Here is a 26,485-nt window from a genome sequence, read left to right on the forward strand (position 1 = left end):
AGCTCACATATCTATTGCCCAAACCTAAAGGCTGCAACCAGATGCGTCTCAACCCATTTCTACCTAGAACCCCACTTCTGGGTAGGTATCCAAAAGAATTGAACTCAGGCTCTGCAGAGGCATCTGTACCCCATGTCCATTGTGGCACTGTTCACAATAGCCAAGCCATGGAAACAAGCGGACAGGCCAAGGACAGAGGCACAGACCAAGGAAATGTGGTGCAGCCACACAATGGCCTATTTTTCAGCCTTTGAAAAGAATCTCCTGCCAAATGCAACCACAGGGATGAACATGGAGGACATCATGCTCACTGAAATAGGCCCTGTCCTGCATGACCCACTTAGGTGAGAAACCTAAAAACAGTCAGACTCATAGAAGCAGAGAGTAGATTGGTGGTTGCCAGGGACTGGGGGGAGGGGGAAATCGAGGGCTGATGTTCAGGGGGTCTGAAGCTCCACTGTGCAAGATGAGTAAGTTCTAGAGTTCTGTGGTGTGCCTGTAGTTAATACCATGGACTGGTACACCAGAAAGATGCAGAGGGTAGATCTCATGTTAGGTATTCTTACCAAAGCAATAAGAAAGAAAGGCTGAACCATTTTGAGTTCCAGAAGGAAATGAAGCCCTCAGGCATCATCAACATCACAACCCCTGGTCCCTCCATCTCCCTGCCCTACCATTTCTAAATGCACAGTCAGCTGTCCAGCCTGAAATAAAAGGTTTATGTTGGGTTGTCACAGGGATTCTTATGGCAATAACATTTGGAGCCTTTTACTGGGACATAAACTGTAAGCTAAAATGTCACCAGATTGTATTAGACAATCTAAACTTAATTGCAGATAAGTTGATGGTCTCGTAAAAGATGATGTAAGACTGCCATCTAACACAGGGACCAGCCAGGAGCACAAGGTGATGACTAAGTGCTGCCTTGTCCTCCACTCCAAAAGGCGTCACTCGGTCTCCGAAGTACAAAGCAGAAAGAATGATGTTGGCGGGAAGCAACGTTATTACTTTATGATAATAACACAGGGAACCAGTGGTTAAAAGACCTGTGCAAACCCTGTTTCGAGACCATTTTCTCTGGAATAAAATTTTCGTAAAGATCTCTAAGTCTTTTTTTTTTTTTTTTTTGTCTTTTGTCTTTTGTTGTTGTTGTTGTTGTTGCTATTTCTTGGGCCGCTTCCGCGGCATATGGAGGTTCCCAGGCTAGGGGTCGAATCGGAGCTGTAGCCACCGGCCTACGCCAGAGCCACAGCAACATGGGATCCGAGCCGCGTCTGCAACCTACACCACAGCTCACTGCAACGCCGGATCGTTAACCCACTGAGCAAGGAGCAGGGACCGAACCCGCAACCTCATGGTTCCTAGTCGGATTCGTTAACCACTGCGCCACGACGGGAACTCCTCTAAGTCTTTTTTATGGCCAGTGAGAATGTCTTTGGGAAATTAATGATGGATCTGAATGATAAATCTGCCTTCACATGGAAGGGTTGGTTTTATGAAAATATGCTTTTATGCTTCTAAGGCTGTAAATGAGAACAAGACAAGGATATATCCAAAAGCATCATTATTCCAAGCCAGGCCACCTGTCTCACCATTTGATTTCATCAGATTTGTTGGAAATAAAAATATGGATCAACAAAAACCAATTTTTCATGCAAAGGTTGGTAGTTTTCTCGGTTTTTTTTTTTTTTTTAAGATAAAATACACTTAATATTGTGAAGACCGTATGGTTTGGGTCAGAATATGTTTCTGCCTTATGGCTCCAGAAGGATTCACCCAGGATAACTACAAGAAAGAAATTTTATGAATGTCAGAGTGTTCATCAATATACCAAATAAGGCCATTTTCTCTTAATTATTAATTGATCATCTAATGATTAATTTTCAGAAATTGGTTGTACAAGGTCTCCTGGGCTGCTGTCACAAATGACCATAAACCAGGTGGCTTAAAACAGCAGAAGTATATCCTCTCACAGTTCTGGAGGCTGGAAGTCTATTTAGTTTTGTTTGTTTGTTTTCTTTCTGGCCTTGCCTGGGCCTTGTGAAAGTTCCCCGGGCTGGGGATTGAACCCATGTCAGAGCAGTGACCCAAGCTGCTGCAGTGACAATTCCAGATCCTTAACCTGTTGTGCCACAAGAGAACCCTGAGGCTGGAAGTCTGAGGTCAATGTGTTGGCAGTCATACTGTGCTTCCTCCAGAGTATCTGAAGAGTCCCCCCATGCCTCTCCAGTGTCTGGCAGCTGCTGGTGACTTGTGGCATTTCTGGGCAAGTGGCTGTGTCACTCCAGTCTCTGCCTCTGTCATCACAGGGCCTTCTTTCCTGTATCTCTGTCTCTGTATCCAAATTTTCCTCTAATAAGGACAAAAGTCATTGTCTTAGGATCCACCCTGGTCCAGTATAAGCTCATCTTAACTAATTACATCTGCAAAGCCCCTATTTCCAAATTGGTCACATTCTGAAGTTCCCCATGGACATGCATTTCTATGGGATACTGTTCAACCCAGTACAGCAGTAACTAGATTACCCTACCCATTGTCACTGGAGCACAGTGACATCAGACCATCTTCATGGCATGATGGGGCCCAGGAGGTCCCAACCAGTGCCCCCCTCCCCTGGCTTGGCATCTCTTCATACTACCTATTAGTTAACATTACCTGATTTACTCAACTTTTAATTTATTTTACCCTGACTCACTTTCTTACTGAATGCATTTTTGCAAGAAACTTGATATTACCAACTTGAATGAAAACAAAACCCACTTGCCTGCAGTATAAGATGATTTTAGAAATCAATTCAAAGAAAGTCCATGGTATGCAGTCAGATGCTACATCCGCAGAGGCTCCTGTCCTGGTGAGAGGCAGATGGGCAGGTGGGAGACTGGCCAGCACCACCAGGAAGGAGGCTTTCTGCTTGGGTTCCCAGAGCCGACAGAGAGGGAAAGGCCAGGACTGATCTGCAGGTGCCTGGTCACTTGGTGCCATGTCCCTGGGCCAGCTGAAAGCATCTCCCAAACATACCTGCATGTGGGACCCACTCTCAGAATGACCTCCAGCACACTGTGAAAGCAGGTGGACATGCACCCACTTGAGACACTTGAGCTTAGCTTTCTCCACAGTAACTGGGATTTACTGTTACAGATCCCACAGTCCAACCTCTGGAAAGAGTTTGTCCCATTTGTCCCCACACACCCTTTTGTGCTCGCCTCTCTCCACTGCTGGTTAGTCTGGACCCACCTTGGAGCCCCTTGCTCAGACCCGCATATGCTTCTCCTGACCTGAGCCTTCTGGCTGCAGGGGAACAGCTGATGGTTTGAAGGCACCCTTGGCTGGCTCTCTCCTAGCTGCTGGGACCCATGGCTCTGGCTTGGCCCAGCCTCTGGGAGCTGCTGCTTGTCTCATTCAGGGCCCCTGCATGCCGTTGGTCTGTCCTTGGCCTCTATACTCACCATGCACACTCTCGGTGTGATCGCATCACCCCAACACTGCCACCCTCCAGGACCAAGCCTCCAACCCTGGTGCTCATGGCTCCAGCATCATTGAGCCCCATTCACCTGGTGCCCCCTCACAGACTTGTCTTCCCCTTCATTTCTCTGGGGAGGCTTTCTGGTCCCCACGCTCCCCCCCTGAATGGGAGAACTCTGCCTGCTTTTTTGTCATCTCCTCTTTACTTCATCTCAGATCCCTGTTAGCTGGGAACTGTTCTGGGAGCAGGTGTAGCTCTTGTTCTGGCACAGGGTCACTCCCAGTGGCTGCTGCTTATTAGCTTTTCATTCATTCATTCATTCATTCATTCATTTTTGAAAACTTGGTGAGCATCAACTGTGTGCCAGGCCCTGAATTAGGTGCTAGGGATTCACCGTGAACAAAAAGTGACTATTTCCTCCCCCAGCTCCACTGGTGTTTACATTCATGGGAGGGAATACAAACTATAAATGGATAAATATGAAATATGTCAGGTGGCGACAAGCAAAAGGCAGGGTGAGGGACAACAGAAAAACACGTCCTGTTCAGATGGGATGAGGAGAGGTTTCTGGCAGCCTGGGCATCAGGGTGGGGTCGGGGGAGCAGCTGTGTGGTTATTGGGGAGCTTTGGGGGAGTGTAGGGCACTCCAGGTGGGGGGAAGGCAGGGGTCAAGGTGCTGATGCAGCTCCAGCAGGAAGCAGGGTAGGAAAAGAGCAATAGGCAAAGTCAGTTAAGAGAACAGGGAAGGCAGGCCATTCCCAAAGTGCCTGCTCTGGCCAAGATCACCATCAAAGCAGACTACCTGAGCGAGGCACAGGAGACAGTGTTCCTGTTAGCAAGGGAGGTTTGACAGCTCAGATAAGCAACATACTAAGGGTGAGAGGGCTGAGGAGTCTGGGTGGTTGTGAGGCCACACCTCCAGACCACACATACCTGCAGCCCTCCTGGGCCTCCCAGGTGCCAGATGAGCCAAGAACTCACCCCCCCCCCCCGTGGGTCGAGGAGCTTCCCCCAGACTCCAAGTCAGTTAGCACAGAGGAATAAGTCTGGATCCGTCTGTGGCCAGTGGTACCTGCTCTGCATTTGTGAGAAGGAAAGTTTAAGGAGTAGAGCACCAGTCCAAACGCCCCTGGCTTACTGGTGGGGAGCAGCTCCTTACTTCCTGACTTGGGGTGCCAAGAATTGCCTATTTCAAAAGGTCTGTTTTCAGGCAGGTGAGGAATTCCATGCTCTAGTCCTCAGCAGCATAAATTCATGGCTTCTTTCAAGGGGGTGTATTTACTTAGCAAGTAAATTGGGATATATCATCACTAAATTTCAACATTTGGCACATATGATATTTATGTGCTTAATAGCTTCATTAAGGAGGTTTCCAGGAGTATATTACTGAGTGAACCTATAGGTCATTGGGCAATAAATTTAGAGACCTCTCCTTAGCACATATCTAATTTGGCCATGGTTTTAATTAAGTGTTTCAGCTAATGATTCCCATTTATATTTAATAAAATTTATTGTATAGAAACAAGTTATCAAGCCCCAGTTTATTCAAGTTCCTCCAACTGATGTGGCCACTGAAGAGCAACCCACATTGAGACGCATTGCATTCAGTCCTGCCAGCTCTGAAGTAGAGCACTGACTGGAAACATTTGACAAGGAGTCAGAGCCTGGACATGACCTTCAAGACCACTTGGCTTGAAGGGGAAGTGCTAAGGCTAAGTTACCTTGGTGAGTTGTAGAATGACACAAGCTAAGCATCTGCAGATCAGGCTGGTTTTGGAAAGGGCTGCAAAGCTGCAGGTTGGTGGCACGTGTCCTGGAGACCTCAGATTTCATCTCAGGTTATCTGATTGTGTCTTTTCCCTTTGAAATCAAGCATCTGCTCCAGACCACACCCACCCGACAAGTCCATGGCCCACTAAAGGCAATCACACCTTGTCTTTAAATGTGGGAATGCCATGAGCCTGTGGGGCCCTGCCCCCACCCCATCCTCAGGACCCAACCTCCTGCTTCTCACGCTGTCCCTTCTGTTCCTGGCTGACGGCCACAACCAAGGCCCCAGCACCACACCTCTGTCTTCCCCATCCCAAAGGATTGCTGAAGACCTTCAAGGTCATGTCCCTTCCCCAAGGCAGTCCACAACCAGTGACCAGTTGATGTGTGTTGCAGACACCTGTCCTGTGGCTCCAGCTTGGAATAATTCTGAATAACCCTGCTCCAGAGCACACCTCCAACCATGGAGGTGACTAAGGCCTTGGTGCAGCTTCATCACAGCCCAGGCCCCTTCTGCCCAGGCTCACTGCCTCTGCTTCCCCAGAGATGTGGGTTCCAGGGCTAGCCCATCAGCCATTGCAGAGTCCATGCTGAGCAGACACGCTGGTCTCAAAGGCCCTCATGAAGATGGTCACTGCAGCATTCTTGTGCGAAAGAGTGGAAACAACTCACCATAAAGGCCCAACGAGGCTTTATCAAATGTGGAATATACAGCACAAACTCTCCTGCAGTTAAAAATATCTGCATAGTATGTGGAAAGCTCACCAAGCTATGTTGAGGTTTGTTTTTTTGTTTTTTGTTTTTTTTTAAAGAAGAGACCTACATGATGGTGCCTTTTATGTCAAAACAGAACAAAACAATTGTAGCCATTTTCTGGGGAGATATATAGGTATCTAAAAGCTTAGAACATTCTAGAAAAAGCTAAGACCTGATTGCAGCAATTACCTCTGAGAAGGGTCAAGGATGGAGGATGAGTAATAGAGAGAGTGAGGTGGGGAGAGGTGGTCAGAAAGGACTTTAACCTTTCATGGAATGCTCCATTTTCTTCCTTTTTTTTTTTTTTCTTTTTACAAGAGAATATAGTCACATATTGATAGCTGAAGTAAAAATAAATCACTTTTTTGAAGAATGGCCATACAATATAATTTTCACTGAAATATATGGATGGGACCATTAATGAAGATGAAAGAAGCACATCAGAAATACTTAGATGCCATTTAAGTGTCTGCTTTGCTCCTCAATTAGAAGAAAATAATTGGGTTACATGTGAAAAGAAAGCAGACTGAAAAAATATGTCTAATCCACCACACCAAGCTGTTACCTATTTACAAGAATCTTCAAAAAGCATTGCCCTAAACCTTGGGATTTTCATACTGGAAATTTTCCATAACACTGGTGGTTGCTAGGAGCTGAGTAAAGCTGGGATTCATCAATTTAATTTTCTCATTCCTGTAACATGGTTTATTCTCTCCCCCTTTTAATTGATGGCCACTTTTTAATACCAGTACAGTCAAAGCAGCTTATCTTCAAGAACATCACCCTGTCCATAAACTTGCTGCAGGCACAGATTAATTTTCACAGCCCAAGGGAGGCAGACACTGGTTGGAGAAAAGCAGAGCTAGAACATAGCCCCTAGAACATAGTTTTTGGTATGGAGCAAAGGATTAGAGACAGTGAGTGATAAAACTGTTCAAGGAGGAATTGTTTAAATCATATTACTTAGCACATAACCATTGCAGTGGACATTTGTGTTGTGTCACCCCAGCTATATTGCCTCTGTTTTCTAAAAGCAGCCTGAATTTTCATCTGTGATTGGCTACATGATTTGTAGGTCCCCATGCAAAATGTTTAACAATTATAAGAACTTCAAAATGATGACAGCAGAGCAGCAAAGCAAGCCCAGGGCACTTCTGAGGGTGGGCCAGACACACTCATTCTTCTCTTCTGGTATGAGCAACACACCCAGCCACACCCAGCCCTAGGGCTACAACATGTGACCCTGAGCTAAATCAGCCCCTGAGTCACATTGCTGTGATGGCACCGAGTGGTTCAAGGGTGAGCCTGTGAGCCCATCACAGTAACAGCCTGACCAGAGTGTTTCCTGGAAGTTCTGTTCCTCTGATATGGACCTAGGACCATGTGGCCCAGTCGCTGCTGGCAGCCTTCCTGTGACCGTGAGGAGTGACCTCTCTGACATTTAGGCAAACACACAGCAGACCACAGAGCTGAGCTAGGACCCCAAAACAACCTGGCTCTGATAATACATGTTAAGCCCTTACAGCAAACTTCCCTTTACATAAGCCAACACGTTTTCATTTGTATAAAGCATTTTGAATTGGGATTTCTGTCACTTCTACCCAAGAGCAACTTCCCTGTATGAGTTCCCATAGCTTGTCAAGAGTGTACATTTTTCACAACCTGTTTATGGAAGGCAATTTGGCAATGTCAATTAATATTAAAAATGTTCGTGCCATTTGGCCCATGAATTCTATTTCTGGGCAGGAATTTATCCTAAAGAAACTGTCACCCAGGTGTGGAAAGACACATTTTTTAATGGACTTTGCAACATGGTTTGTAATTATGAAAAATTGGGAACACCTGTATCTCCATCAACACAGAACTAATTAAATAAATGATGATTGTTTCATTTTTCCAAACAATAAAGTTGAAAAGAATGAACTTGACATTAACATCCCTAGAAAGGTACCTGCAGCTCATGAAGTGAAAGAAGCAAGCTGTAGGACACTGGTTTTTGCTCTCGATTTTGTAAAATCACGATAAAGTACTCACTACTGCATACCAACAGAGAAAAAGGATGCTGGAGGATTGGGAGAGTAAATGGAGGGGATGTCACTTTACAGAACATAAACATTCAAATGCTGCAGAAACCTAATGAGGCTGTATTACTTTTATACTGAAAAAAATAAAAAGGAAAAGGCAGTTTAAATCCCAGGGTGCATAATTTGTCTTGAGGTATTTGGCCTAAGTAACTCTGTGATGCCAGCATTAAATAAACACCGAAGACCCTTATCTGTTTCTCCTCATGCAGATTCTCCACAGAGTGAGTCTTGGCTCCAGAATGTTCCAGAATGCATGCAATGACCATCCTGGACACCAAGGAGTCACACTCCCTGCTGATGGTAACAGCCCAGAGAGGCGATCTCCTGTCTCGGGATCTCTGGTGAGTCAGGGTACCATGTGTCTTGCCTGTTTTCACATGATCACCACAGTATATATTTGATGTGCCTTTTATCTAAGAATTGAATATTTCTGAGACACAGAGGGTCCTCTGCCTCACTGACATCCAAGCCCTCATTTCGCAATGAAGGTGTAGGTAATTGATGACATGATTTCCTATTATGGTCTAGGCACTGAGGAAGCAGTGCTGAAGGTGTCAGCCATTGTGCTTCCCCCCCAAGAGCCCAGTGGGAGGGCCGATGTCAGGAACCTGCAACTCCTGAAGTGAAAGAAGCAAGGGCCTGTGGCCACATGTATGGGGCTAATGCAGCCCTTGGGACCAGGGAGGCTTCTGGGAGGGGTGTGGTTCCAGGCAGAGCCTGAGCTGGGATGAGAGTCTTCAGGGATATAGGCCCACCTATCAGAGGGACCCCTGTATGAGAACAGGAAGAATATGAAAGAAGGAACTGAATCTGAAGAATCTAGAGGGGCCGTCTTACCTGAGCCTGGGGAGTTAGGGAAAGGCATGAGCCTAGACGGGAGCACAGCTGATGGGCCTTTACCCACTGCCTCGAACATCTTGTCATTTCTCTTAGAGAAAATAGAAAATGTAAAGCCACTAGGATTTTTAGGCCAGGAGTTTGCGATTATCTTTGCACCATGAAGGGCCCCTTGGGCTGATAGGAGGGGTAGTTGAGGGAATGAGTTGGTCCAGGCAAGGGTGGAGGAGGCCAAGAGTGGTGTTCTGAGTGGGAGAATCAGCCCAGCTTGGCAGTGGACTGGTTTGGGCTGATGGGGAGACAGGCAGGGGGAGCCAGTCTCAGCCCGGCTCCCCTCTTTCTCTGTTGTCCCTGAAGATGGACAATCTTCACAATGCCCCACACTTAACAGGTATTGTCAACTTTGCACCAAAGGTGCCGAGTGAACCTCTCACCCCCCTCCAGCAAGGGGCAGCAGGACAGGTCAGAGGCAGTGTCAGACCTGGCCATGCTGGCACAAGGTGAAAATGTGGGCCCTTGTCCGAAAGGCTCTGATAGTCTCAAGCCAGGCCCCTCTGAGCACACACACAGAGGGGCTGCCCTGGTTCACTACAGAGGTTAAGTAGCAGGTGGATTCTGCAACCAGGCAGGTAACTTGGTGGGAACTGACTCACAAGGATTGTGGGAAGAGTGTGGGGTGTGCGGCCAGCCTCTGGTCCACTCACATGGCTTCCTCACACATGATGGTCTGAGGTGGTCTGGGCCAGCTTTCTCCCACTTGAAAAGTGAGCCTCATCAATTAAAAAAAAAATGTTTAAAACTCTAGAAATGGCTTCCTTTAGTGAAGCAGTGGCTGCTTTAGTTGCTTCAGGAGCCACTCCACTCTCTGCCAGCAGATCTCCCGGGAGAATTCCCACATTCACACGCTGGGGTGGCAGCCATTTCTCATGTAAAACAGTGGATTCAGGTATAAAGGCACACCCTGCCTTTGTTTCTCATGTTCACATTTCACATCATCTCTATTCCCCTGAATCCTCTCCAGGGCCTACATGTCATAGAAAGAGGCCCAGGCGGGTGGAAGCTATAAGGCTGAAGGATTCTCAGACCGTGATCCCAGCTTGAATGGGGTGAGTATTTTTACTGCAGCTGTTGCTTTTCTGTGAGCACCTTGGTTACAGAGTTCCACAGGTTTTGAGTGATCTGGCCCAAACCTTTTTAAGCCATCACCCTGGTTTGTTTTCAAGTGTGGTTTGGTTTGGTTTTCAGTGTGAGATTTCACACAACAGGAGGCTTTTCGGGGCTGTAGTTATGTCACAGGAGAGCAGAAACTCCTGTGTCTGAACCCCGGGGCCCATCCGAGGCTGGATGGTTGCTTTGTTACAAAGACAAGAGCTGGGCCCTCACCGGGTGCTCGTGCTGCTGCCAGGCCTCAGCTCTGTCCGGGCCTCTGTCACTGTGTCTTGAGGCTGCCCACCTGCCAGCAAGGAGGCAAGAGACAAGCCCATGCAAAAATGGATGCCTACAGCATATACCACTTCACTCAACCACATACTTATTCAATCCTCTGTTGTCACAGGAAGTTGCAGTACATTCATTCTCAGTGTGGTGCAGTAATTCTTTGTGGGATTAGGTCATTATTTATTAATCCACTTTAATGTTAATAGACAGTGCAGTATTTTTTTTCCTCTTTTGTACTACCAATAATGCTAACTAGTAATGCTAGTAATTTTACATGTCTTTTGTTAGAGGTACACACTCATTTACCTTGTGTAAAGACTGGGCTTTGAAAATGTATATGTACACTTTATAAAATATAAATTTACTAAATATCATTGTACTGCTTTCCAGAGAAGTATGCAAATCCATACTTCATCTTTCACATTTTCAGTGAGTGAGTGGTCTGACTCTTCCACATCCTAACCAATGTTAAATATTGTCTGTCATTTTGATTTTCCCCTTATGTAAAGGACATGATTTCTCTGTGACTGAAAAATTTAGACATACGTTTTTATGAAATATGTCTTAAAACCAAAACACAGACCAGAAAGACAGTTAAATTAGTCCATCTTGATGGTATTAAGGCTCCTGCCATTTTTCTGTCATCATTACAACTTCCATTTCTGGTCAAATTGATCTAATATAGTCCTTTAGTATAAATATATTCACAAACATCTGTTGTTCTCTTTTTAATCTCCCCAAAGAAAGAAGTTAGTGCATTATTCATTGATAGGATCAAAACAATATAAGATGATCCAGTTCCAACCTCTCTTCTGCAGGTGGGAGCTGGCCTGGGGCCAGGTGGAAAGGTGTCCGTGGATGCCGGCAAGGGCGGCGATCCTGGCCTGCTGCGCATGCGGGCACTTTGGCCGGAAGAGGACCTCTCCCCCTCCCTCTCCATTCCCAACTGCCAGTGCCCTGCTGAGGGGAGGGACAGCCAAGGCACCCCTGCTGGGAGCTCCCAGACCCGCTGCGGCGAGGGGAGGGGCGTGGCGTCCCCACCCCCCACCCCCCACCCAGACAGCTGAGCTGCAGCAGCGGCTCCAGACCTCCCGCCAGGCTAGGCGCTGGGCCTCTCAGGCTCCAGAGGCCAAGACGGGTGCGAGCAGATGCTGGCCCTCTCCTGGGGGTCCCGAAGCGCCCAGACTCCACAGGCTTCGAGCTACACCTGAGCCAGGTAGGGCAGTGGCTGGGGGTGTGGAGCGCTGAGGGTGCGGGGCGGGGGTGGCGAGGGCACCCCGCGCTGCTGGGAAGGACAGTAGCGCGCCCCCCAGGGGCCCAAAGGCTGAGGACGGGGAGGGAGGGGAGGGACGGGGGGGAACGGGGTGTGGGGGGGAAGGGTTCTTGGCGGCCTGGTTGGGGGCGGGTCACTTCTTTTTAGAGACAGATACCCTCCCCGCTCCCGCCCCCCATTTCTTTTTGGAGTATGGACCCCTTTAAAATGCTTTGGAGTCAGTGTGGGGGCAGAGCACAGGAGCATCCCTTCGTCCCCCTCGGGTTTGAACCCCCCTCACCTCTAGCGCCTTCCTTGGGGCAATGAAGATGGACCTATATCCACCTTCTGCCTGGGGTCTCCTAGCCCTAGATCCGCCTCTTGGCCTGGGTATGTGGGCTCTGAAGTCTGCGGGTGGACTCAGAAGTGACCACCAGGGGGCGTGCGGGGAGGGAGACCCTTGCAGCGGCCACAAGGTCCTGGGAGACAGCGTTGCTACCAGCATTCAGAGCCTGCATTCCAGGTGTATGGGGAAGAAGCAGCAGGCTTCCTGAGGCCAGGCGCCAGTGCACATGGCCCAGGCCCTGGGGTCTCCGGTGGACCCCCTTGTCCTGGGGTCCAGTAGAACCCACACCGGGTGCCAGCCTCTGCCAGACTGGGGCGGCGGGGGGAGGGGGGGGGGCTGCTGTTGCTGGTGAGCCACGCCCCTCGCCTGCCGCCGCTTCCTGTGAATTAGGCAGGAGGCTGGCATTGGCCAGCTCCAGTTGCTAAAGTTTCCCTGGCAACTTTCACCGTGCCATCTGTCCTCCCTTCTGTGCAGCGCCCCCCCCCCCCCAAGCAGCCTGAGAACCAAGGGCCTTGGTAGGATGTCCCTGGTGCGGTGTGCCTGGAGACACCCCCTACACACTGGCAGTCTGAGCTGGGGCTGCCAGAACTTTGGAGCAGGTCCCCCCCCCGCCCCCCCGGAGAGGGCCTCCCTGCTCTGGTTCAGAGGGTGCTGGGAAATGGATGGAGGTCCCCGCTGCGGTTCATAGGCCTCTGGGGACGTCATGGATCTTGCCTTGAGTGATAAGAGGGTGCGGGTGCTAGGGTGGACCTTGCTGCCAGCATGGACCTTGCTGTGGGGTTTGGTGGTTCCTGGCTGGTGGGTGGCTCCTTGGGTTAAGGATCTGGCAGTGTCACTGCTGTTTTGGTGTGGGCTTGACCCCTGGCTCCAGAACTTCTGCATGCTGCAGGCACAGCTGAAAAATCAGAATAAAAGGCCTGATTTGGAAGCCTTACCTGGGGGCACCCTCAGGTGGATAATCACTGCACACCACAGTGGCCCTGCCTTGCTGGAGCAGGTATCTCCCCCCCTTCCCAGTTTTTTTTCTGTCAACTCCCTAAATGTTTTTTAAAAACCTGTCTGTCCTCTTGCACATTTTCTGCAACATTTTCATATGAGAAGTACACATACCCACAAGAGCACTGAATTGCACCCTTGACTTCTTTATTCCCACCTCAGCTCCCTCCATTAACCATTTTCCTAGACTTTGCATACATTTTCAAGCCAACCTCTAAAAATGTGCTCTGTCAGGGTTTAAAGATTTGTCAAAGATGTAGAACCTGGTCTGTGAGGTATTATTGACATTTGGAAAGTAACTGTTCCCTAACTTTAAATTGCAACTGGACTCCCACCTTTCCTTGGCAGGTCCCTGGAGGGCCTTAGGGGCTGCTCATTGTTTTCTTTTGGTTTGATACTTCCCTGAGGGGTTTTATCCTGATGTGGTACATTTTTTATGCTTGTGGGTCTTTTATGAATAAGTCAAGCATATTTCTGTGCAGGGAAAATATACATAAATTGATTTAAAAAATTTTCTGTGACCTCAAGTCACTAAGTGTTTTTTAAAAAATCATGTCTGGATTGAGAAAGTCCTGTGGTCAAACACTATGAATACATTATGGATTTTTAGAAATGGAAAAAGGAAACTGTTCCTGGAAATCCATCTCCTAGTGATGGGGTGGTGGGTGATTTCAGTATTTGGATTAAAGCCTTATTTGAAGTTCCCCCTTTGGTGTCCAGGAGTCCCTTCCCCTAGGATGCAGAGGGGCTGGAAGTCCTTCAGTAGGTAAAAGATCCTAGGGTTGGTGAGGAGCTGATGGGAAATGGGGGATCCCAGGCTTTCAGGGATTTCAGGAAAGACTCATCCCCTTTAGCCTGTGCCCCTTTGAAAGGGTCCCTGCACCCCTGTTTGAAGCCCCCTGCAGGGGAGGAGAGAGATGTGGGTGAGATTCAGCCCCACCCCCAAGGTTCTGGAAGGTGATTCTCTCCTGGGGACAGTGGTGACACCTAGGTACAGTGACACTGGATGCAACCTGTCTGCTTTGCATGGCCAGGACCCTGTGGATGGGCCTCCTGCTCCAAAGTGTCCTCACTCAGGGTTCCTCCCAGGGCTGTGTGGAAAAATGAGAAACAGAGCCATAATCCCAGCCCAGGTGGGGAGTGGCCTGGGACAGCCAGGACCCTTTCTTGGGGGCTCTGATGACCCATGGTGTGGCTTGAGCCAGAGGAAGTGCAGGATGGGGCAGGGGGGACTGTGGCCTGCCAGATTGGGTCCCAGGAGGCCTAGGGCCCAGGGGGACAGTCACACAGCCTGAGAAGAGCTGAAGGCAGCCCTGGAGGAGGGAAAAGAAAATTCAGCCTGAGGAGTTCCCATGTGGCTCAGCAGTAATGAATCTGACTAGTATCCCTGAAGACATGGTTTCAAACCCTGGCCTCTCTTAGAGGGTTAAGTATCCAGGCATTGCCATGAGCTGTGGTGTAGGTTACAGATGTGGCTTGGATTCTGCATTACTGTATCTGTGGCCTAAGCCAGCAGCTGCAGGTCTGATTCTACCCCTAGCCTGAGAACTTCCCTACGCAGTGGGTGCAGCCCTAAAAAGAAAAAACAAAAGAAAAGAAAAAAGAAAATTCAACCTGGGACCCCTTACCCTGGGGATGAGGAGGACTGTGTGAGGAGCAGAAGAGGCACTTCTGCCTGCTGGCTGGCCCCCTAAAAGCACATGGCATGGCAACTCCTGTCTGGGATTTTTTCTGCCCTCTCCCTGTTCTGCCTCCTTTCCAATTCTGATGTACTGTTCTTTGTCTACACCATCATTGGCAGGGGTCTGGCAAGCTGGGGTAGGCATTTTCTGGTGTTGCATATGGGGCCCTTGTCTCCAACCGCAAAGGTCCCCAGGAAGGGACCTTGCTTCTCTACATCCCATGAGTTCTGGAGGGTGGCTGGAAGGCATCAGTGGTTCCAGATTTCCCCTCAGCTTGTGTATTCAGCTCTTAGAAGTTGCAAAACCAGTCAGGCGCTGACCTATACTTTCTTTGCCTCACCATGAGGCTTCAGAGCCAGGCCAGCGAGTGTTTTCACTCAGGCCTGGCATCTCCCTGCCGCTGGCCCCTGGGATTCAGTTCCTGGCAGGTGGCATGTGAATTTACATCCACGAAGATGACTGTGGGATGTTTGCAAAGCTGGCACTTGGGGAGTGGGGGTGGGGCAAAGAAACAGATTATTTTGTGAACATGGAGCCCAGATGAAGCTGGAGATGGAGTTCCTGAAGCTGGTTGCAGTGAGCCTGATGTGTGGGGTTAATGATTTCCCAAACATGGGGTGAATGTTCTTGGTTTCCAAGAGTTCAGAGGCTTCCCTGCTTTCCTGTCACCAAAAGCTAAATGGATGGGGTGGGGAGTGACAACTGTGGAGCCAGGAAGTTCCTTTGGCAATATTATAAGGCAGAGAGGCTGGTTTCTGATAGGAGGGGGCTGTCTACCTCCAAAAGGACTGGGGGACAGAGGCAGGATGGGGGGCCAGGGCAGCCACTGGGAAGGTGTTTATTACCCAGGAGAGAAGTTTCCACACTTCTCCTTTCTAATCTGGGTGCCTGCACTTCATTGTCTAATTGCTCTGGCTAGAATCCTTTGTAAAGTGTTTTTTGTTTATTTTTGTTTCTGTTTAATAGCTGCATCTATGACATATGGAAGTTCCCAGGCCAAGGACTGAATCCAAGCCTCAACTGTGACCTAAGCTGAAGCTGCAGCAATGCTGGACCTTTTAACCTAGTATGCTGGGCTTGTGATTGAACCCTCGCATCCACAGTGACCTGAGCTGCTGCAGTCAGGTTCTTAACCCACTGCACCACAGCACAGCAGGAAGTCTGTGTACAATGTTGAATAGAAATGGTGAGAAAATGCATCCATATCTGGTTCCTAGTATCTGGGGAAGCCTCCAGCCTTTCACCCTTAGGGAGGATGTTAGCTGTGGGTTTCTTATGGATGCCCTTTATTAGGTTGATGATATTCAAGCCTAGTCTTTGTTGACTGTGCTTGTTTGTTTTTTGATTTGATTTGGTTTTGGTTTTGGGGCCACGCCCACAGCATGCAGATTTCCTAGGCCAGGGATTGAAACCATGCCACATCTGCAACCCGAGCCACAGCAGTGATAATGTCAGGTCCTTAACCTCCTGAGCAGCTGGAGAACTCTTATTAAGAGGTTTTTATCATGAAGCGCCTTTGGATATTGTCAAATGATTTTTCAGCTTCCACTGAGATAATCTGCTGCTTTTTTGTCCTTTATTCTGTTAAGAAGATATCTTACATTAATTGATTTTTCCATGTTAACCCAATTTTGCATTCTTGTGATAAGTCCCATTTAGTCATGGTTTATAACCCTTTTTATATGCTTCTGGATTCTGTTTTCTGATATTTTGCTGAGCTCTTTGTGTGTATGTGCATAAGAGTTAGGGGTCTGTAGTTTTTTTGGGATGGTATTGCAGTAATGCAAGCCTCATGAAAATATTAGGAAGTATTCTCTATTTTTGGGGGAAAGTTTGTGATGAATTAATATAAATTCTTTTTTAGGTTGAAGTATTGTTGATTTATAGTGCTATGTTAGATTCAGGTGTACCACAACATGATTCTCTACACACACACACACACACACACGCACACATTCTTTTTCATATTATTTTCCATTATGGTCTATCATAGGATATTGATAGTTCCCTGTGCTATACAGTAGGACTTTGTTGTTTATCCATCCTGTATACAATAGTTTGCATCTCCTAACACTGAAATCCCACTTTATCACATGTCCTCCCCCCTCCCCCTTGGCAACCACAAATCTGTTCTCTATGTCTGAGACCACTTCAGTTTCAGGCAGGTTCACTTGTGTCATATTTTAGATTCCAGTAGTGTAGAAGTGATATTATATAGCATTTGTCTTTCTCATTCTGACATCACTTAGTATGATCATCTCTCGGTCCATCCATGTGGCTTCAAATGGCAGTACTTCATTCTTTTCATGGCTGAGTAATGTTCCACAGTATATATGGACCATATCTTCTTTATTCATTCTTCTACTAATGGCTGTTTAGTTTGTTTGCATGTCTTGGCTTTTGTGAATAGTGTTGCTGTGAATATTGGGGTGCATGTATCTTTTCGAGACATTAAGTCTTCTTTCAGTGTTTGGTAGACTTTACTAGTGTGACTATCTGGGCCTGAGCTTCTTTTTGTGTGAAGTTCTTTTTTTTTTTTTTTTTGTCTTTTGTCTTTTGAAGGCCTCACTCACAGCATATGGAGGTTCCCAGGCTAGGGGTCTAATTGGAGCTGCAGCTGCCAGTCTATGCCACAGTCACAGCGACACAGAATCCAAGCTATGTCTGCGACCTACACCACAGCTCATGGCAATGCCAGATCCTTAACCCACTGAGCAAAGCCAGGGATCAAACCCATAACCTCATGGTTCCTAGTAGGATTTGTTTCTGCTGTGCCATGATGGGAACTCCGTGAAGTTCTGAATTTGTTAACTCACTTGTCTCCTTGCTATGAACATGTCTGATCTTCTGTTTCTTCTTGAGTCACACAAGTTGGTTTTCATCTCACTGAAATCTGTCCATTTTCCTAAACCTTCTAATTAATTGTCACACAATTGTTCATAGCATTCCTTTGTATTCCTGTGAGGCTGGTAGCAGCACCCTCTCTCCATTTCTGGGTTTGATGATTTTAGTATTTCCCCCCCACCTCCAATCCTTCTAGTTAAGAGGTTTTTTTTTTTAATTGACCTTCAAAGAACAAATTTTGGGTCTCATTGATTTTTCTTTATTTTTTTATATTCTTTTTAATGAATTTTCACCCTCAGTTTCATTAGTTCCTTCCTCGGTTTTGATTCTAGCCAGAGGAGACACAATAAGAGCAATAATGAAGAGGCATCTGTGTGGTCCAGGAAGAAAGGAGAGCTGGGTTAGTGGTCTGGGAATGAGGGGTGGGTATGGTTTTACATAGGTGGTCAGGGTGGACCCCCTGAGAAGGTGGAACTTGAGTAAAGACATGAAGGAGGGGAGGGAAGTCATAAATGATAAGTGAAGTATGTAATGGAAGTTGATGTGACAACAGTTTTTGCACTTACCATTTTAAAAGTTGTGCTCAGGTGTATGTACCATACAGTTTATTGCATTAATCATTTTAAGTGCGCAGCTCAGTCAGCTTAATTTCCTTCACCTTGTTGGGAAGCCATCACCTCCATCCACTTCCAGAACTTTTTCATCTTCCCAAACTTATGGTCTGTCCCCATTCAACACTCACTGCCCCACCCCCTTCCCAGCCCCTGGGCCCTACCATCTGCTTCCTGTTTCAATGAATATGACTCCTCTATGGACCTCATGTGAGTGGGAACTTATAGGATTTGTGTTTTTGTGTCTGGATTATTTCACTGAGCTAATGTCCTTGAGGTTCATCCATGTTGTAACCAGTGTCATAATTTCCTTCTTGGAGTTCCTGTTGTGGCTCATCAGGTTAAGAACCTGACATAGTATCCACGAGGATTCAGGTTCAATCCCTGGCCTCACGCACTGGGTTGAGGATTTGGCATTGTTGCAAGCTGCAGTGTAGGTTACAGATGCAGCTCAGATGCAGTATTTCTGTGGCTGTGGTGTAGGCCTGCAGCTGCATCTCCCAATAGACTCCTAACCCCTAGCCAGGGAACTTGTTTTTTCTTTTTTAAGTCAGGCGTGGCTTTAAAAAAAGACAAAGACAAAGAAAAAAGAGAGACAGAATTTTCTTCTTTTTAAGGCTAAATAATCTTCCATTGTATATGGATGGACCATATTTGTTGTTCTGTTGCTTCTGACTTTTGGCTGTTGTGACTAATGCTGCCATGAATGTGGGTATTCAGTTGCCTCCTGTCAGAAAGCATTTTGGGGGGCATGTTTGATGTAAGTTTGAGAAAGATAGATTGATTTATTTATATTAAAGTAAATATTAAAATTTAGTTGATTTATAATGGGCCAATTTTTGCTATACAGCAAAATGACTCAGTTATATATATATATATATTCTTTTCTATACTCTTTTCCATCAGAGTCTATCCCAGGAAATTGGCTATATTTGCCTGTGCTGTGTAGTAGGAACTTATTATCTACTCATTGTAAATGTAATAGTTTGCATCTCTTAACCTCAAATTTCCCATCCATTCCTTCTCCAGCCCCCTCCTCCTTGGCAACCACAAGTCTGTTCTCTATGTCTGAGAGTCTTTCTGTTTTGCATATTGGTTCATTTGTGCCATATTTTAGATTCCACGTAGAAGTGGTATCACATGGTATTTGTCTTTCTCTTTCTGACGTGCTTCGCTTTGTATGAGAATTATTAGTTGCATCCATATTGCTTCAAATGGCATTGTTTTGTTCTTTTTATGGCTGAGTGGTATTCCAGAAAGCATGTTTTAAAGCAGTGACCAGCCCAAGGCCCATCTGGTCCTGGGATCCCAAAGCCGAGATTGTCCTGCCCACTCAGGCTGCTTTGTTATGGAAAGAGGCCCACCTGTCTCTTGAATCTCTCCACTAAGCAGGGGTGACCCCATATGTTGGAGACACAACTCGTCCCATGTCCAGTGACCCCCATCCTCCAGGGAGGAAAGGCACTTCTGCTGGAGACCCTGGATCTCCCTTTTGTGGGTTTGGTCCAGGTCCAGGGCAGAGTCATTTAGGACCCAGTCTCAGTGTGTGGGCAGGTTTACTGAGGCTTGTAGGTGCAGCTACCTGGTAATTAAAGCATTTAGGTGAGAGTGAATATAAGTAAAGTTATAGTAATGTGAATGTATGTGTATGTGTGTCTGTTTCAAACGGAAAATAATCATGGGGCCAAACCAGGAATTTTCTAGGGTGGTGATGCTGGGCATTAACCACACATTCCCAGGGGATGGTTTTAACAACCAAAGCCTCTGGGGACACATAGGACCAAGGCTTGCTTCTGAAAGTTCCCTCAGAAGCTATGGATACCAGCTGTTCCTCACTTTTGGAGGTCTCCGTCCCATCAGAGGATCTGATGAGTCTTTTGTGAAGAATGCACATCTGAACATGGGCCCACAGCCCTGCCTGCAATTTTGTCAGCATCTTCCCCCTTCCCCCAACATGGTGGGCTGGGCAGACCCAAGAGCTATAATCCCAGAGGGTGTGTGTCCCTGTGTATGTCCCCTGGCAGAAGACAAGGGGCTGTGTTGAGGCAACCCAGTTAAGAGCCTGGTGACCAGAGCTCACTGCTGGTTTAAAATCCATGGACACATCTGACGGAGAGGGTCTCACTGATGCTGGCCTGTTGTCCTGTGGTCCAGTGGTCATTTTGCTCAAAGGCATTCTGTTGTGTGGCTTCATAGCTCTGCAGGCAGTCATGACCTTGCTGCCTTCACCTCTCCTTGGACAGAACAAGGGAGAAGTCAGAGAGAATGGAATTCACCAGAATAAACCTATCACCCTGCTGGTGTGTGAGATTTTTCCTGTCTCAAACTGTTGGAAATAAAATTGAGTGTTTGAATACAAATCATCCCTTTATTTTCTTTCTTTCCCCTTTTTTACTGTTGATGTTTTTATTAGATTACCAATTATCACCTGTTTGCCTAGGTAGCAAGCTGGTATTTGGGAAGCACAGGAGCCAAGCTACGTAATTTTGCTGTGGTTCCATAGCCATGGGTGTGAAAATAATGCAGTTTACCCATCAAAGGCACACAGGTTGGGATGTGGGGCAGGGCAGCTTGATGCCACTTTTTCTAAATATTTACACTTCTTTTCTATTTTATATTTATTCCTTTCACTTGAATGGCAGTTGTATATTTGCCTTCTAAGGGCTATTCTCCCTGGGTGATTTTTTTTTTAATTTGATTGCAGTCTGTTTGATTGACAGTGTTGTATTGGTTTCTGCTGTTCAGAGGAGTGATTCAGTTATACACACCTGTACATTCTTTTTCGCCCCTGGATGTTTTTAGAGGAAGAGGGTCAGCTAATAGGAGCTCTATCACAGTCACAAAATGGATCCAAAGTAATAATTAAACAAACACAGAGGCAACAGCCAGCCACTGTGAGGCTGGAATGAAGTTGAAGCCAGAGGGATCTTTCTCATGAGCATGGTTGTCTGCAGGGACATCTTCCAAAGTGGAGACCAGCAGTGGGGAGGAGGTTCTGCAAAGCTACTCAGCAGCATGTTAAGGAAAGAAAAGGCAGAAAGCTTGGCATTGATGCCCTTCCCCCACTGTGCTGGCAAAGACACCCCACAGTGCACGTGGCCTGCCAGCTGTTTTGCAGTCATTTGTTATGTTTCCTTCATGCATTCATGGAGTGATCACTTTGGGAGACACTGAGGTCCCCACACAGGCTTGGGGGGACATGGGCAGAAGTTGGACATGGGTCCCCTAGGTTGGGGGCAAGAGGCTTGCTGGACCCTCATGCTGTCGGGGCCCTTCTTCCCTGGTGGCAGCTCCCTCAGCCCTCATATCTGCAGCAGCCATGGGAAATGACTCTGGATGTGGTCCTGTGGACACCCCCACTGCCCTGAGAGACCCTGAAGATTTGGCTGCTCCCTACCACCCAGCACAGTAATGCACAACACACAGCGCTAATCTGAAATGCCTTGTGGTGGCTTGGTAGGTCTAGTTGGGGTGGGGGGGCATTGGCAGACTCTCCCCTTTCTGGATCTTTCTTCCTTGTGGAATTTAGAGATAATCCTGAGGCTCCCCCCAACCCCCTTTCAAGACCCTTTGGGTAAGTGACTTGGGCTTCCTTAAGTTGAATCCCCATAGACAAGTGTGATACAGCCCAGGTGTGATGCAGACTTCAGGCCAGTATCACTCAGGCCACTGTCCCCTGCCTGCCCCTAGCTCTGACCTGAGAGGCAGCCCAGCCATCCTGGCATCCCTGTCAGCACCCTGGACAGGCCAATGGGGATATGGTGTTTCTTTTTTATTTTTAATTTTGCATTGAAGTATGGTTGATTTGCAGTGTTCCTTCAATTTCAGTTGTACGGCCAAGTGACCCATTCTTTTTTTTTCTTACTATTTTCCATCTTGTTCTATCCCACAAGATTGTGCTATACTATAGGACCTCACTGCTTATCCATTCTAAATGTAACAGTTTTCATCTGCCAACCCCAAACTCCCTGTCCATCCCATTCATTCCCCCCTGCCCCCACCCAAGCAACCACAAGTCAAGTCTGCTTTCCATGGCCCGAGATGGTGTTTCTGTGGCATCTGTATCTGGCACCCCTTCTGCAGGACTGGCTCTGTGTGGTTTCCTGGTGGCCACCATCAGCAGCAAAATGGGAGAGAGAAGTAATTGGTGTGACACCCTGGCCTTTCTTCTGTGACTCAGATCAGGCCGGGGCTGGAGGCATCTCAGAAGGAGCCTGTGGCCCAGACCCCCGTAGGGGGTGGCTGGTGGGAACCAGGTGCCCGGTGTGTGTGAGTGAAGAACACCTACCTCAGGAGTCACAGGCAGCTCCTCACTTGGCTTCTCACTCACAGAACAAGTCCCTTGAGAGCTTATCCACGGGGAACACAGGACCCTGCCCATCACTGTCTCTCTTGACCCAGGGGGTTGGCAGCTGTTCTCTGCAGCACAGATGGGAAGTATATGGGATCCTGTTGCCTGCCTGGGGGTTGTCCCTGCAGTAAAGCCACCTGGGGACAGGACACGTGCTCACAGCCAAGGCACTTGCCCTGTTCCTTGGTTACTGTGGGTGCAATGGAATCCAGACTTCCTTTGTGTGGTTTTTGACTATTGTTTATGGATTGACATTTTTTACTGTTATAAAGGAAACTCATGTTCTGGTAGATTAATCCAGATGTCAGTTTCCCCACCCTGGCCTGTAACTCAGCACCTTAGAACTATAGCCACTTATGGGACTGGATGTTTGAGGGCCCCCAACCCACCCTTGTGTTCAGGGATTCTCTCAAAGAGCTCACAGAAGTCTGAGAAGCTGCTGTGGGTTACACTTCCTTACAGTTAAGGATCCCAATGAAAATCAGCTGATCTGGAATCTAATGGGCCAGGGTCTAGGAGGAACCAGGCACCAACTCCCCCTGTCCAAGGCGAGACCTGCAAACATCACCTTGTTCCCCAGAAGCCTGTATGACAGCACAGCTGAGCTACAGCCAGTTCAGGATGCTCCCCAGGGGTTTTACCAGGATTCTGTCATATAAGCCTGGCTGCCCACCTGCATGGCTGACCTTAGCCTCTAGCCTCACTGGGGGCCCAGCCCCAGGCCCCCCCACCGTAAATCATGATGTTACGCATACAGTCTGGTGTCACTCAAGACCTCAGGTAAATAGAAACACCCCCCTGGGGAGGTCATTCCAAAGGCTCAGAGCTGACCTCCTAGGACCAGGCAAGTGTGTGGACAACCAGGCCTGTTGCAGTCACCTGTCTCTGTACAGCACATTCAGAGCATGGGCTCTGGCTCCAAGATCAACTCTTGGTTCTGCTATGAATCAGTGCTCTGATTTAGGTGGTTTCTGTCTCTCTCTTTTTGTCTCTGTTTCTTACTGGTAAAGTAGGGCTGATCTTGGGAGGGGCCCAGCTGAGTGAGCCATTAACTAAGGCCCAGCCCAAGGCCTTGGTGAAGGTCAGCTCTCCCAAGCAGCTGGAGTATCCTTCCCAACCCTGCCATGTGTTGTGTCCCCTCTCCCTCCTTGTGTTGTGTCAGCCATGTGGGAAGAGGAATCGCTGTGCCCCTGTGGCAGTCCTGTTGCCTCTGTCCTCATTCCATTTGTTCCTGAGTTCCTCCTGAGAAACTCAGAGAGACAGAAGGGCCCCACTGGAGCCCTACAGGTGACAAGGACCAGCTTTGAAAAACCATGGAGAAAATGCTGCACAATAAAACTGATTCATTCCCCTGAGAGCCCTGGGGGCCGGCCACCCCCAGGAAGAGGTTCATGGGCATGAGTGTGGGGTCTGGTTGTTCTGGACTAGGGACACAGCCATATGTCCTTCCTTTGGCCACTTATCTGAGGGCTGGGCTCCTTGTTGGGGAGGGTCCTACTGTCTCATCCTCTTCCTGACCTGCTTTCTGCAATGAAATGCTGCCACCACCACACTGCAGCCCCTACTGTCCTGCCAGATAGAGGGCTCTGGAACTAGGAGTGACCAGTGCACCTGGGCCTGTGACTTCTGGGATGACTGTCTGCGAGGGCCAGGAGGCAGTTGGCAAGAACAGGGTGAACTTGATAGGGACACAGAGCAGAATATCAGAGGTGACCTTGCTCATTAAACAGCAAAGGGATTAAGAGTAAACCCCCCCATGAGCTCACACCTTAGTGTGCAGGACATTCCCCATCACTGAGGTCTGGCCAGATTTGTCCTCTCATGTCCAGGGCCCCAGGGCCCGCACACAGGCCTGAAGCCACTTCCATGGGGCAGGAGGGAGGCACCTGAAAGGGCAGCCTGGCCTGGGGGCTGTGCTGGACATGGAATTGGGAGACATGATTCTAGCTCTGTCCCTGCTGGCTGTGGCCAGGGTATAACAGTGGTATGGATTTTGGAATAATGGTTATGTGTGGAATTATCAGTGCTGAGCCCAGCAGGGTGAGCTTGCTATAGGGCTTTCATCCATGGAAGCCACAGCCATATCAGAGGTCCAGAACTACTTCTTCCCCAGAGGACTCTGTCTCCTCTGAGGAATTTCAAATTTCACACATGGATGTTTTGAACTGTGCCCCAGGAGGTGACAGGTGTCAGTCAGGATGGAGAAAAGCAGGATACTGGCCCCAGAAAGCTGTGGTGCCTCTCAACAGAATGATCCCTGTGAGCCCAGACTCTTGCATCTTCCCACTCAAGAACAGCATAATACTGACTTGAGATGCCTGGTTTTCTGTAATAAACCATAATCTTTCTAAAAGTTTGTTTTACTGAACAATAATTGATTCACAATCAGCTGTGCAGCAAAGTGATTCAGTTACACATATACTAAATGCATATACATATATATGTATACATTCTTTTTTATGTTTTTTTTTTTTTTTTTTTTTTTTTTTGTCTTTTAGCTATTTCTTGGGCCGCTCCCACGGCATATGGAGGTTCCCAGGCTAGGGGTCGAATAGGAGCTGTAGCCACCGGCCTACGCCAGAGCCACAGCAACTCGGGATCCGAGCCGCATCTGCAACCTACACCACAGCTCATGGCAACGCCGGATCGTTAACCCACTGAGCAAGGCCAGGGATCGAACCCGCAACCTCATGGTTCCTAGTCGGATTCGTTAACCACTGCGCCACGACGGGAACTCCTATGTTCTTTTCCATTACAGTTTATCATAGGATGTTGAATATACTTCTCTGTGCTATGGCGTAGGACCTTGCTGGTTATCCAGTCTATATATACTAGTTTGCCTCTGTTAATTCCAAACTCCCCATCCATCCCTCCTTTGGCACCCTCAAGTCCGTTTTCTGTGTCTGTGAGTCTTTCTGTTTTGAAAGTAAGTTCATTTGTGTCATATTTTAAATTCCACATGTAAGTGATATCATACGTTATTTGTCTTTCTCTTTCTGATTTATTTCACCTGGGGTGATAATCTCTAGTTCCATGCATGTTGCTGCAAATGGCATTAACTCATTCTTTTTCATGCCTGAGTAGTATTCCACTGTATGTATGTTCCACCTCTTCTTTATCCATTCCTCTGTCTATGGACATTTAGGTTTTTTCCACATCTTAGCTCTTGTGAATAGTGCAGCAGTGACCATCGAGGTGCATGCATCTTTTTGAATCAGAGTTTTGTCCAGATATATGGCCAGAGTGGGATTGCTGAATCATAGCTCTGTTTTTAGGTTTTTGAGGAGCCTACATACTGTTCTCCATAGTAACTAACTTACATCCCAACCCACAGTGTGGGAGGGTTCATTTTTTTCCCCACTCTCCCCAGCATTTGTGATTTGTAGACTTGTTAATGACCCCTGTGAGGTGGTACCTCATTGTAGTTTTGATTTGCATTGCTCTAATAATTAGCAATGTTGAAATTTTTCAGAGGCCTTTTGGTCATCTGTCTTTGGAGGAATGTCTTTTTAGGTCTTGTGCACATTTTTGGTTTCTGTTTTGGACTTCTGCACATTTTTGGTTGGGTTGTTTGTTTTGTTCTTGAGTTGTATGAGGTGTTTGTATATTTCAGAAATTGACCCGTGTCAGTTGCATCATTCAGAAATATTGTATCCAAGTCCATAGATTGTTTTTTCCTTTGTTTATGGTTTCCTTTGGTTAGGTCATTTAATTGACAGTAATCTTGTGATGTTCCAGCTCCTGGGTCTTTGTTGCAAAGACTCCTCCCTGACTTCTTCATAACCACCCTCAGGGTGGCCTGAGAGGCTGCCTCTCAGCCTTAAGGCCTCCCAAGTCCCCCGAATTAAACATACATCTCAGCTTTTATATTGTGCTTTTTTTTTTAGGGCCACACCTCAGTATATGGAAATTCCCAGGCTATGGGTTAAATTGGAGCTACAGCTCCTGGCCTATGCCACAGCCACAGCAACATGAAATCTAAACCACATCTGAAACCTACACTTAAGCTTGCAGAAACATTGGACCGTTAATACACTGAGTGAGGCCAGGGATTGA

At 47.5% G+C, this 26,485-nt stretch overlaps 1 protein-coding gene across 3 annotated transcripts in view; it reads left to right on the forward strand.

The window, feature by feature from the left end:
• The first annotated feature begins 10,799 nt into the window (after positions 1 to 10,799).
• The window catches only part of LOC110258920 (leucine-rich repeat extensin-like protein 5), a 73,609-nt gene continuing 57,923 nt past the window's right edge, over positions 10,800 to 26,485 (forward strand). Inside the window, exon 1 of one of the 3 annotated variants that reach the window (XM_021082206.1) lies at positions 10,800 to 11,563. In XM_021082206.1, coding sequence (XP_020937865.1) covers positions 11,137 to 11,563 — 427 coding nt within the window. In that variant the 5' untranslated portion in view covers positions 10,800 to 11,136. The remainder of the gene's footprint in view (positions 11,564 to 26,485) is intronic. The other 2 variants (XM_021082205.1, XR_002341282.1) reach the window with 2 other exon arrangements.

The sequence above is a fragment of the Sus scrofa genome, unplaced genomic scaffold (genome assembly GCF_000003025.6).
Source record: "Sus scrofa isolate TJ Tabasco breed Duroc unplaced genomic scaffold, Sscrofa11.1 Contig56, whole genome shotgun sequence".
In the NCBI taxonomy this organism is placed as follows: Eukaryota; Metazoa; Chordata; class Mammalia; order Artiodactyla; family Suidae; genus Sus; species Sus scrofa.